We start from the raw sequence: 12,433 nt of genomic DNA, 5'->3' as shown, positions 1-12,433 counted from the left end.
TCGGATTCGTCGCGAGCGCATACAGTGTTTCAGTGTGGGAGCTCAACTCGCCGTCTCCTCGATCGACCTGCCGGAGGATCGACCTCTTCACAAAGAATTATGGACGACCCCAATCACCAGCCCATTGTCTCACTGCAGTCGAGTAAGACTTCTACAGAGAATTCTCATCATACCGCTCGCCGCCGGCATCACCAGGAACGAGGATCCCACCAACGCGGCCCCTGAAGCAACTCCTCTGCTGGCAGCCGCCGAGCCTGGACCTCCCACGTCTTACAATGGCGAGAATAATGACAAAGCTACCACGGAGCAGGATTCTCGGATCATCCGACGAGGAGGAGCCTCCAATGCCGACCGTGCAAATCCTGCTCCTTTGCTACGCCTCACTAGCCAAGCCGGTGGCATACTTCGGCATCTTTTCATCCGCCTCCGATGCCGATTGTTCAAATCCTGCTTCCCTGCTACGCCTCTCTCGCCGAGCCGGTGCTATACTCCAGCATCTTCCTATGCGTCAATGAGATGATCGAAAGCACTGTATCAGGTCAAATGTCCTCCGTGGGCTTTTAACAGTTCTCCGCTCATACGACCGTACCTGCATGATCATCCGCCCTCGCGAAGGCCGGAGGTACCGAGGAGCGTGGGAAGGGGGATTTTTGCAGCATGGCGACGTTGTTACGCTGGAAAACAAAGCATCTCAACCTATGAGGCGCAAGAGAGGGACTCGCGGGGCAAGCCGCAAGGAAGCTTGGAGACGATGCATGTTCTCGTGCGTCAGCCAACGCTCATATGACCGCCCGCAAACCAGAGAATCGAGCGACCGCATGTTCAGAAGTCCGAGCAGCATTCGCTGACGACATCCAAGCATAAGGTGTTAAGCTTCGGCCAGCGAATTGTCACAGATAAGTGTAGCTGTCATAGTTTCTCTGGAGCAGAAGTATGCTCTCCAGCAACTACCTGTCAGTCATATCCCGATGAGATACGCTCGCGTGGACTGCTCTCTCGGGCTGGGATTATCGTGCCTTCGCCAAAGCCTCTTCATCTTTTACCCGAGCCACTGTCGACCTGAAACTTTGTCCCTTGCACGCCACGGTTTCAATTGGTCAAGCATGGCCACCATATCTCGACGAGGACCAAAGGAGTGGAGAACTACTCTCAGGGAGCCGTTCCAACACAACCATGCTGAGCATGCAGAACTGAGCAGAGAGGTCAATCCTCACCAATGCGGTGGCCCACTCAAAGCCACCCGAAATGATCATTGGCGGTACTTCACCAGTCATCACCCATCGTATTTACTTACTGACACCTTCCAGGATACATCCGTCTGTTGAGACTGCACATCACGCTGGTGGGCCCCGCCATTCATGACTTGGCGTCGCCACGATTTCGATAATTCGTGCAGCCTATCGATGTCGGGTATCTGATCGGCTGACATGGAGGTTCGAAACGTCGGCGTGGGTGGGTTTGGACGAGAGGCCTATTTGGGCAGCTCGGGACGGCTCATATCGTCTAGAGTAAGCGGCTTCTCCATGTATAAATCGATGTTGCCGTCCAAGTCGTCTTAGCCGAACAAAGTCCGCCTCCTTTAAGCAGATGCTCCTTCTCCCAGAACGATCAGCTGGTCTTGCGAGCCTGGTTTCTCGTCATCGGGGGATTCTCTCATCTCCTTGACCAGCCTGCTGGCTGTTCTCTTTACACCGCTGCGGATCGATCCGGACGGATCTTCTCGCGATCAGCACTCACCTGAGCCATCTTTGTACAGAAAACCGGCGTAGCCGAAGAGGAAACGAAGATTGGACCGGAGATGTCTTTGATCGGAGCGCCATCTAGAGGCGCTCAATCTGCTACCGCCCTTTGCTACAGCTTTTCCGAAGCCCGTTCCACAGTAAGAAGCGGCTGTTCATCATGGGAGGCGTGCTAGCTCAGTGTCATGTTCAGTTTCACCATGCCTCAAACACAACGATCTACTACCTTGCAGCAAGCTAAGCAGCTGGAATCACATCTCTTATGATCACGGTCGCTCCGCCTCTAAGCTCGCTCCTGAATTTCGTTACACAAGATTATTATTGCTGCGTTCTTCACCGCTGTTGCCGCTGCCGTGTCGTAAGGTAGTAATGTCGGAGACACAGCAATCTAAGCACTGACATTCAATTCCGCGGCCTCGGACATTGACCGAATCACTTCCGCCATGATCGCAGCGACACTTCCATGAGGGCAGCATTTTCGTCTATGCTTTGGTGCATGGCTGTTCTTCGTTACGCTGCCAACATCGCAATCTTCCCGAACTCCAAGATCGATGCCATTCGAAACAATCCACTCGGAGACTGCGACTTACTCACCGAATCTTTGGTCCACCGAGGAAGCTCTGGAAACCAATGACACCCAGTGCTTCTGTCCGCCGCAGGGCAAACAAGCTTGATTCTTTACACTATCCACTATTCGGCCTCATGCTTCTCGGTCTCGGCTCGAGCTGGATGGGCCATGGTCTCCATCGATCTCAGCTCAGAATCCATACAAGCCTGGTCAGTGTCGCAATATCAAGACATCCATGTCATGATCTCCATGAGACTTGGACATCAGATGAAGGCGATTTTTTACATCGCACAGGTCCACGAATCTGGCTTGCCTTTGCATTGCAGGCTCGTCCGGCCCTCCTTACCGGCTCCAACATCACGCCCCATCACTTGGAATAGATCAAGCAGGACTGAACCAAGGACCACATGCAAATGTCAGAGCGTTCCCGGCAGGAAAAGTTGAATCCGACATACCATTTTCGCGAACCCAGCCTGGAGACGAGTCTGGAAGCATCAGGTCTACCGACGGTCTCCGCTCCACGAAGACCGCGAACCGGACTGCTCTCGTCGGAGCAAGGATGGCTGCCGGAGCATTCCAGACTCGATTCAGCAACGAAAGCTGCTTTCTCCACCGTTACAACCTCTTTCCGTGGCGTAGGCTCATCTGGTCCGGTGAAGACGGTTTCGGGCGATCCTCAATCCGGTCGCGGTCATGGGCAAGGTCGCCACATCTTGAGCAAAGGGGCTAGCATGGCCGTACTTCAGCTGTAGAGGCGCCTGTGCAAAGTGTATCTCTTCCGTGCTGGTCTAACTGTCGTTGCTTGGTGGCTGATCCTCCTGCGCGAGCCGTTAATTGTACTGCAGAACTTGCTGGTGAGGTGCAACGGCGGTAGGTAAGGGTGTTCCTGGTGCAAAGACACGATGTTATTGTAGGATTCGCCAACGAAGAAAGCCAAACGATCATCACGCTCGGTGCTCTTCCGCAGAGCAGATCAACCTTTCCACTGTGTCACAATCTCCGTCATGATAAGGACATTGGTCCACTTCCGACTCTCTGCAGAATCGCCATCTTCCTTTCCCGGTGACCATCTCGGCCTCGCCGACGTTAACACCGATAGGGTACTACCGTATCGAGTATTCAGTCATCGCCAGAATTTGACGCCACGAGCTTCTTCAAGCTCAAGAGAGATGCCTACATCGGTCAATGGGGCCCAGGCGTCCGGCAATGTTCATTGCATTTGTCGCAGAAGCGATTGGATGAGGTGTGGTGATGCCTGGAAAACGCATACGGCGATTCAATGTGGAATGGGCATCACAGTGTCGACTGGGTAGTGACTCAATACTTTGGAATAGCTTTGGAAATACTTGATGTATCTGACGTATGCAAAACCGCCTCCGATCTCTACGTGTGTATGATGAGAAGGCCGACTGACACAGGTGCGGCGGGCCGATCTTCTGCTGAAGCATCGTATCCGGTATCTTTGCGTAGTAGTGCGTCGACTCGGCGCCCGTCTTGTGACGGGCTGAACACACTATCGGGTGAGGAGACTGCAGGTCGATTGAGCAAGGACTTGCGACTGATGAGGTAGTCCTCGCGAAATGGTATGTGAGAGGTGTGTTCGTAGAACTGCTCACGCCAAGAAAGAATACCCGGAGGTTCGACCTCGAACAGTCCTGCTCTTTTGGGGCTCCTGTCATACGAAACTTCGCCGGGTTCCTGGCGAGTTCGCGGTCCTGTCGGGTGAAGCATAGTTTTACTTCGTGGCTCTATTGGATGAAGCGTCGCTGTGCTCCGTCAAGGTCAGTTGCTGGTCTCTCTATTGGCGCTCTAGATTTCGTTCGCATGTCGCATGCACCGTTGCCTTGGCCACTAACAGCATTTTCGAAGTCTCCGGCGTCGCGGACCTCGAGCTCTCCATCGCAATTCGCCTTCTTCGTTGCAGACCTTATTCTCATCGTCGCCGAATCTGTCAGACTAGGCTCACTCCTCTTCGGTGTCCTGCTGAGCTTCATCGCCTGAGACGTCTCAGAAGCCTTAGGCACTGGAAGTAACCTCGAATTCTGTGCTGTTGTGGACTTGCCTTCTTCGTCGCTCCTCTTGAAGATGCATCGCTCTTCTTGGACTTGTGCTTCTTCTTCATCTTGCGAAGGTCTAGTCATAGGTATTGACGTTGGTATCGTTGCTGTTTTCCGTAGAAAGCCGTGGCATTGTCGATGGTTGGGTGGTGATGTGTTCCAGGAGCCCTAGGTTCAGACTGTAGTCGTTCTCCCAAAACAGCGAGATACCACCGCACGAATGATGTATTGGAGACTCAGCTCTTTTGCATGGATTCGTAGCATCGTCGAGTTATGCTATCTGGGCATCCGCGGCGTGCAACCTCCATTTCTTACACACCATCGCAGCCTTGTATTGATTGCCTCGCGGCGACCTTTCTTCCCAGGCCGGAGAAATGGTTTGCTTCCATTTCGTGCTGTAGTCCTGTTTGCATGAGCCTATTCCGGGCGAGATTTGAGGGCCTTCGCCTAAAAATGGCAGGATATCGGTAAGGATGTTCGCAATGTTGTGAACCAGTCAAGTCCCAACGAATGAGCATCTCTCGGCAATCTTCTGGACTGCGGCATGGCTTCACATGCGAAAGAGGATGCTCGGCGGATGAGCGATCTTGGCGAGCAGCTGGACGTGAAAATTCACCACGGCGAAGTGTTGCTGCCTTGATTTCCTTGGTAGCCTCCCGTCTTCTCGACTTTGAGGTACCTTGAATAGCAATTCATGTCTCGCAAGAATTTCGTGCTCGAGCGTTTCCAGAGGCGCAGGTGAAGAGGTTGCAACGCCACTAGAACGAGGTGGCTCCCACAAGCTCGAGTAAAGGGACGTGTAGTATTGACCATCAATAGTATCTGATGACACGTTCTGCTGTGGCGGCACCACCCTTCGCCGCCAATGTGTCGACCGCGCAGATTTGAAAGATGCAACCGACGCCGACGATCGCAAAAAATACACCTCAATGAAAGGGGACACATTGAATCGTTCAGACTCTGCTCCTCGGAAGCGCAAATTTCTTTATCTATCTTGCGATCATTGATCATGCTTTGTGCTGTTTGGTAGTTTCCGATGATACGTCTCGAAGGTGAGGAGCTTCGCGAGGGAAGACAAGTTCCCGAACCGGACTTCTGTCAACGAGCTGGAGGAGAACAACCAGTAACGGTGGAACAATCGAAGTCGGGAGAGTTGAGGCAGTCCGGTCGATGGAGGACGACATTGTATCGGAGGCAAGGAGCTAGTAACTTTTCGTACCATAGCCATGGCTTCTCAGTCACGCGGCCCAGAAGGATGTCACCATTGTATGGCTTCGTCCGTCGTGGCCGACCACCAGAACATGGAGAAACGGAGCCAGTCTCGTTAAATCCCTTGCTGCGCACTTGGAAAGGTATCGAAGACCCACAGCCAAGTTTATCCATTAGCAGCAGGACTCAAGACCCTGACAATGACCCATCGGTCTGGTAAATGATGCGGCATGAGGTTTTCGGCTTGTCTTGTGAATCGCATCGTGGATGGTCGCGCCGAGGGCGATTGCGAGACGAGCGGATGGCGATACCTGATGGAAACTAGGCCCGCCGATAGAGGACACTGGACGCTTCAAGACAAGCCACTTTTGAGCACGATCGGTATGATACTGGTCATGTTGTCGATGGGAAGTGAATCCAGAGCTATGTGAGGTCGAAGTTTGAATTTGGCTTGGGATCTCCCGAAACCGAACCCGAGAAGCAGTTCGAGATGGCATACAAAGACGTGGAAGAAGCATTGTTTGACACGATCCTCGCATGCCGCCTTCGAATGAGTAGATATCATCTCCCTGGTTATCGTTTCTCCATGCTTTCTTGCCATGCTCATTTTCGGCTCCTTCTCTCAACCATCAGAAAAAGCTTGAGCCGACTAGTCCACAGGCAATGCCAACTACCCATCGCCCCGACCTCGCCTGTTCTTGAAGTTTGAAATGAGCATGCCAGAACGATGAGACGCATTCACAGCTCTCAATTCAATGGGAAGATGTCGCCAAACCTCATCTGCTATGCCCTAACCTACTCCCACGACCTCAACACAACGCCTCAAAGCATCCACAATCTCTACATCACACGACCGTTCAAACGACGGCGCTTGGTCGAGGGAGTCGAAGGCGGACTGGCCGAGCGCGAAGCCGTGGCGCTCTTGCGTTGGCCTTTGCCAGCACTGTTTCGTGCGCTTCTCCGTGCTGTCGACTGGCCTCGTCTTCTCGAGGCATGGCGGTGGGCTGCAGCAGTCATCTTTCTTCTGTTAGCTTAGCAACAAGAAAGAGTCTGACGACCGACCTCTTCTTCTTCTTGCTTGATGGGCGTGTGAGAATTTGGGCCAACGATGGGGTCTGGACCGTCAGGTGAACCTGAGCGTCGAGAATCTCCAAGATTGTCGAGCGAGGGTGTAGATGGATCGATCGTATCGTCATCCGGCGTGGAAGAAGCTCTCGTATCCTCCTTTAACTTGTTAGCGGCAAGGAGGACCAACTTGAGGTAATGGCTCTTACAGGTCCGGTACGCTCTCCTTTAACCAAGGTCGGCGACGAAGCACGGGCATGGTTTGTGGCGAGGTACGAACGGCTGAGAATGGTGTTGGATTCGTCCAAGAGAGGCGCCGAGAGGGGCGGTTTGAGATCCAGCATTTGGCGAAGTTGTTCTCGGCGCTGAGTATAGGAAGTCTGTATGATCTTGACAGTCCGAGGACAGACAGGCGTGGCACTTTTCGCCGCAAGCAGATTGTCGCGGTGCCACTCGCACTCTCTTATGGTGTACATGATGTTCTCCATCGGTACGGCTAGTGACTCTCGCATGTTGTCTGGGAGACGCCGCAGCAGAACGATGGATAGAAAGGTAAGCCGTCGTGGGCCAAAGACAGCGAGTTGAAGAAAGAGAAGGCGTGCCGAACAAGCCTTGCCTTGGTTCGCAAACCTCTTCTTATTACTGAGTCCCTTGGTCTTCCTGATGAACCTGGACGAGATTCGCAATCAGCTCATTGGCTCGCAACGCGGCATGATGCAGCATGCAGCTTTCCGTCTATTCATCTCGACAACCGTCACCACAAACACCAATTTCAACACCACCGCCAACATCACCGCCAACATCACCGCCAACATCAACGTCAACATCACCGTCAAATCCACCACCGCCATCGTCAGAGATGATCCTGGCTGCATCAAACACTTCAGCGGGTCGATTCTGACGAGTTCCTTGTCTGAACTGCCGAGCCGTGTTCCAGTGCATTGTGGTTCGCAGCTGGTAAATTGAGTTCACCATAGCCAGTACAATAGGTTCATTGGCTCGTTGACAGCCAATCAAGCTTCCTGCTGGTGGGTCTGGGCGGGAGACGGCATGACGGCGGCTGAAAGTAGACGTGCAACGACCTCCCTCAGGATCTGTATTCAGAGATGCACACGTTAGTGTTCCGACAACGTCGCCTTCGCAAAGCCAAAATGTATCATTTTCGCCCAGTCACTCGATCCAGCCTCATCTCGCGGCGTCTTGATTTCGTGCGCATGTCGCACGGCCGTGGTTCACTCTACCTTGCTGATGTCGATCTGCTCGTGCTTCTGCACTCGGAACTTGGACCGTCGTACTTTTAGCCGAGTACACCGTAGAAATCTTTAAGCGTAGAAGTATATCGCGGCGGTGACTTGGATGGTCGAAGGTGTCAATGTAATACTTTCTCCGTCTCATCGCACTGCACAGCGCCAATTTTGACCTATGCGGAAAGACTTCTGTAGGCGAATGGTCGTGTGTCGCTCTCGGTGGCCCGGGTAAGTATGTGGTGAGGCTTGTTGAAGATCACGGCTTGAGTCGTTAGTGCCAGGAACAATTTCGACGCCGAGGAGTGAATTCGGCGGACAGCCATTGCGGCGGATTCAGACGGATAGGGAGCGACAGAGAGCAGTGAATGTCATCGTAACACATGAGAAAGCGGCTTCTCTCCAAGCACATAATATTGCGACTTCTTTCCAAGCATTGTCGATTTCAATGGTGCGAGCGGGTATGATCTCGCTATCTTCGTAGTCTCCGACGATCTTGAGGTCCGTGCAGCAGCGATATAAGGCTTTGGGAGCGACAATCAGGAGCCAGGACGAGGTTGTAGAGAGATGCAAAATTCGGGATTATGCAAGCGACGCTGGAAATGCACACTTGTATATCTTATTCCCAAAGGACAGCACATCTGTGGTCTCATGATGGGCTCCGTGGCAAGTCGCGAGGATCCTTAGAAAACAATCGTCTCCATACATCACTTCTCGCACTGCTGGTTGGGTCGTTGCTAAGCGCCCAGATTCTGCGGAGGCCCCATCCTCGACGGCGGAACACCTTAAGCGGTATTCGTTGGAGGTCGTGGATCGGCTTGTAGTCGCTGCGGCGCTGCATGCCTTGCATGGATGTTCGAGCCTGGATACCGATTGCCATGTTAGGATCTGCACTCGGTGGCATTGGGCACCAGTGTCCTGCCGCGTGCCGGTTGTGGACATTAAGCTGTTGTACTGTTGTCTGGTGCGATGATTGTTAAGATCCGTCTCTTCGCCGGGCTTGGATTGTTCAATTCGAATGTCCGCAGCGAAGCGGGCTTGTGGACGCCCTGGCAATGCATACACTTCGCTTTCAGCGCAACCACATCCATCACACAAAATTGACTTTGCACTGGAGGACTGCGAGCCGGTTGACGTGAATGTGCTGTGAAATCCCCGATCGAGTGATATTGTAATGGGCTTTTGCGCGTTCCGGGATTCTCTTTGAGTCGGCCAGCCGGGAAGTAGTACCTGCACAATCGTCAGGTCTCTGCATGACTGAGTTTCCGAGCTGCACGAGCAAAAGGCCAGCATAGTCAGCGCCATCAACGAACTCAAAGAAAAGCCACCGCAGACCATGTGGGAGTGAGAGAGAAGCCGAAGAGGGGAGTCGTTGGCGTAGAGATGGAGTGCAGAGGCCATTGAAATGAGACGTTGAGAAGATCGCGGGCATAGGCAACAGAAGTTGACAATAACGATGATGCAGCGCAGTTCTCCACACGACTCGAATGATGCGTCCATGAAAATCGTCGGCAACGTACCATTGATATGTGCCAGTTGCACGTACGAAGTTCCCTAATGTCATTTACTTCTGGAGAAATGAAGAATCGCTGACGGTCCAGCGTGTGACGCATGCGGCGTGGTGGAAAGTCGTTCAGCAGGAGAGCCGTGGATCGGCGTTGGAGGACTTCCGACGGGCGTTTCGGGCGGCCGCGTCACTGGCGGGTCTGGTAATAGTGTCGGTGGTGGGAGCTCTTTTGACCCCAGTATTGATGTTAGCAGGAGCGGAGTTGATGTTGGTGCTCGTGCTGATGGAGAAAATATCCTCGCTAACAGTCAATGGTCGTGGTCTTGCCATTTCTCGACTTAGCTTTGGGATGGCGATCCATCAAAAGTTGAGCGAGGCACAACCTGGAGAGAACTTCGTTTCTTGGGTCGCGAAGTACCACTATAGGCTGGGACCGAGACTCGAAGCGACGAGTTGCGGGTCTCATTCGATGGCGTTGAGGATAGCGAAGTAGGTCTGGCGATGGTCGAAGGTGATGTCAGATGGGCTACGCAAGTCAAGTATGATGTACCGGTCCATCATCGTGCGTGCGTGAGGAAAGCAAAGTGGTGCAGATGTCAAGAGACAGCTCCCCTTTACAATCCGTCTCTTCCCATCGCCTCATCCATGGCCCGTCTCGAGGATTCCACTACCTTCTGTGACCTCAATTGACTGAAGGACGACAGTTCTTGTCTGACGGCGTAAGAAATCTTGTTCGCAGCACTGTACATTTCTTGAGCTTGGGGCCGTGGAAGATTCACGTGGTCGTGCGGAAAGTGGGCCTTGGGAAAGTGTTGAGTTTGTTACTTGATGGAAAATTTGAGCTTACCGCAGAGGTCGATTGCGTATCTCCGTGTTGAGGACGACATAGCGGACACGCGGGCGTCGTCTGCCGGCGTCAAGATCAAAGAAGCGGTGGATTGAGCGGGCCATTTTCTAGGAAGATGTGACAGGAAGGGCTGTGTGCTGGACATGGAAGGATGGAGACCGCGGGAGACCAGACGAAAGTGGCAGAGGATGTCAATTGGCGGTTAGATGCGCATACCAGAAGTGAAGAGTGACACGGCACATCTGCTCGCTGATCGACCGAACGGAGTATCGCGAGATGAAGGCGAAGTAGGAGGATCGTTCGTCGATTCAGCTTGAATATCAAGAGGAGTAACACACATACGTCCAGTTTCTGGCGCCTCCTTCCTGCCGGCTTCGTGTGGTGTTGACCTCTGCTCTAGTGGAGTCTCGGGTCGTGGCACACCCGCAGCAGTAGTAGCAGGCGCAGGCTCTTTGGCAGGCTTCTTAGCCAGCTATTTGATCTGCTTAGCCACCTTCAGCTTGTCGCTGACTTCTATCAGGTTTGCCGCCGCTGAATCGAGTCCGCTCTGACCGGCCTTCACCTGATCCTTTATCTCAGTTAGCATCTTCCATGCCTTGGCTGTCTAAGCAGCGTCCATCTCCTTGCCCAGCTTTTCCAGCGCACGCGCGTACTCCTGAAGGTTGCGCTCGACATCCTCGATGCGCTTGAGGAGAGATTTCTGAATGTCACTCGCGCGCTCCCAGTCCTCCCGGTGCTGCTGTTCATTATCTCCATCTCCGATAGTGGTGATCTTCTTAACGATATCTCCCATCTCTTTGCTGAAAGCCGCCCACGTCTCTCACCCCGCTTATCTGGGTGAACCATAACATGGCCACCTTCTCAACTGCTTGCGAAAGCTTGAAGCAGAGATCGCTGGAGTTGGAGTCCGGCGAGGTGCAGCGGCTGATTTCATGTCCATGAGATGCGATTTCTTGGGCACAGACTTCTTCGTGATCTTGGACGCTGTTGGATTGCTCTGCGGGATTTCAGCGTACACTCTAGGCTTGGGCAGGGGCCTGTTGGTGTTGGTCTTGGGCATCGACAGGGCTTTTTTCGGGTGCTTGGCTGCGAGTCTGGCGAGGTGCGGCTGCTTGTTCCATGTCCATGTGGTTGGACAACAGTCTGTTCTTGCGCGGTGCAGCAGCAGCTCAAACTTGTTGCGGTCGCTGGTGCTTGACCTTGGACTTCGGTGCGGCGGCTTCTTCCGTGTCCAAGCGGTCGGCAAGCAGTCTGTTCTTGCGCGGTTTGGCAGCAGCTTCAGCTTGAACTTGTTGCGGCGGCTGCTGTTTGGCCTCTGGCACCGGTGCGGGCGCCTTTTTCCATGTCCATGAGATTGGACGGCAGTCTGTGCTTGCGTGATGCAGCTTCAGCTTCAACTTGTTGCGGTCGCTGCTGTGTGGCCTTGGGCTCCGGTGCGGTCGGCTCCTTACATGTCCATAAGATTGAACAGCACTTGTGGCGGTCGCTGCTGCTTGGCCTTGGGCTTCGGTACGGACTCCCAGTCACTCGCTCTCAAAGTTCCAGGTTGTCTGAAGGTAGCCTACTGATTTCAAGTTCCAGGCTCCTTTCTGGTCTGGTCACATGTGAGAATTTCGCCAAAGCGAAACACATGTCGATGGCCAGAGTGGCTGGTGTCGTGGAGGTCAGCGCTGATAGGTTAGTGATTGTAGCAAATAGACCTTTGAAGGGTCGAGCAAAGAGACGTGTCGACGATGCGAGGTTTGCGCATCTCGCCGTGACAATGTTAATCGTGAAAGTGCAAGTGAAGGTCGCAGATGTGATGTTGTAAGGTGGAAGCTAGATCGGCGAATGTGAGACTCGAAAAGAAGACCCGGCTGTCTTCAGACTGCGCGGAGTTGTTCTTGGCGAGTTCGCGGTTTCCGCCTGATAGATCGTCGTTTCACTTCCTCGAGCTCAGTAGTTGGTCTCTCTTTGGTGCTCGCGATTTCGTGCGCGTGTCGCATGGTAGTTGTACTTTCGCTGAAGGGTTCTGAAGCGGTCAGATCCACATGCATCAAAAGTTCGATTGACATCCACAGCGAGCGGGCTTGCTCACTTTCCGGCCACGGGCTGCCGTTGCTCGATGTCAAAGTCACTGCCATGACAGCTGGCTCGTCATCGGGCGTGAAGTGAGCTGGCGCTGTGCTGAGCGAAGATTTACTCTGGAATGGATGCG

General features: G+C 53.4%; 2 protein-coding genes across 2 annotated transcripts; one reads left to right on the top strand and one right to left on the bottom strand.

Annotated features, from left to right (window-relative positions):
* Positions 1–3,690: 3,690 nt before the first annotated feature.
* MYCGRDRAFT_97751 (uncharacterized protein) lies at positions 3,691–4,753 on the bottom strand (the record flags this gene model as incomplete). Its single annotated transcript, XM_003847194.1, has 3 exons — positions 3,691–4,022; positions 4,145–4,429; positions 4,684–4,753. 3 exons carry the CDS (start codon positions 4,751–4,753, stop codon positions 3,691–3,693), a joined length of 687 nt encoding a protein of 228 aa, XP_003847242.1.
* Positions 4,754–7,301: 2,548 nt separating this feature from the next.
* Positions 7,302–7,604, top strand: MYCGRDRAFT_97750 (uncharacterized protein; the record flags this gene model as incomplete). Its single annotated transcript, XM_003847228.1, has 1 exon — positions 7,302–7,604. The coding sequence occupies one exon, from the start codon at positions 7,302–7,304 to the stop codon at positions 7,602–7,604; it is 303 nt and encodes a 100-aa protein (XP_003847276.1).
* Positions 7,605–12,433: the final 4,829 nt, after the last annotated feature.

Source organism: Zymoseptoria tritici, chromosome 16 (genome assembly GCF_000219625.1).
Source record: "Zymoseptoria tritici IPO323 chromosome 16, whole genome shotgun sequence".
In the NCBI taxonomy this organism is placed as follows: Eukaryota; Fungi; Ascomycota; class Dothideomycetes; order Mycosphaerellales; family Mycosphaerellaceae; genus Zymoseptoria; species Zymoseptoria tritici.
Note: the sequence above shows the minus strand (reverse complement) of the source record. Positions and strands in the feature narration are given on the sequence as shown.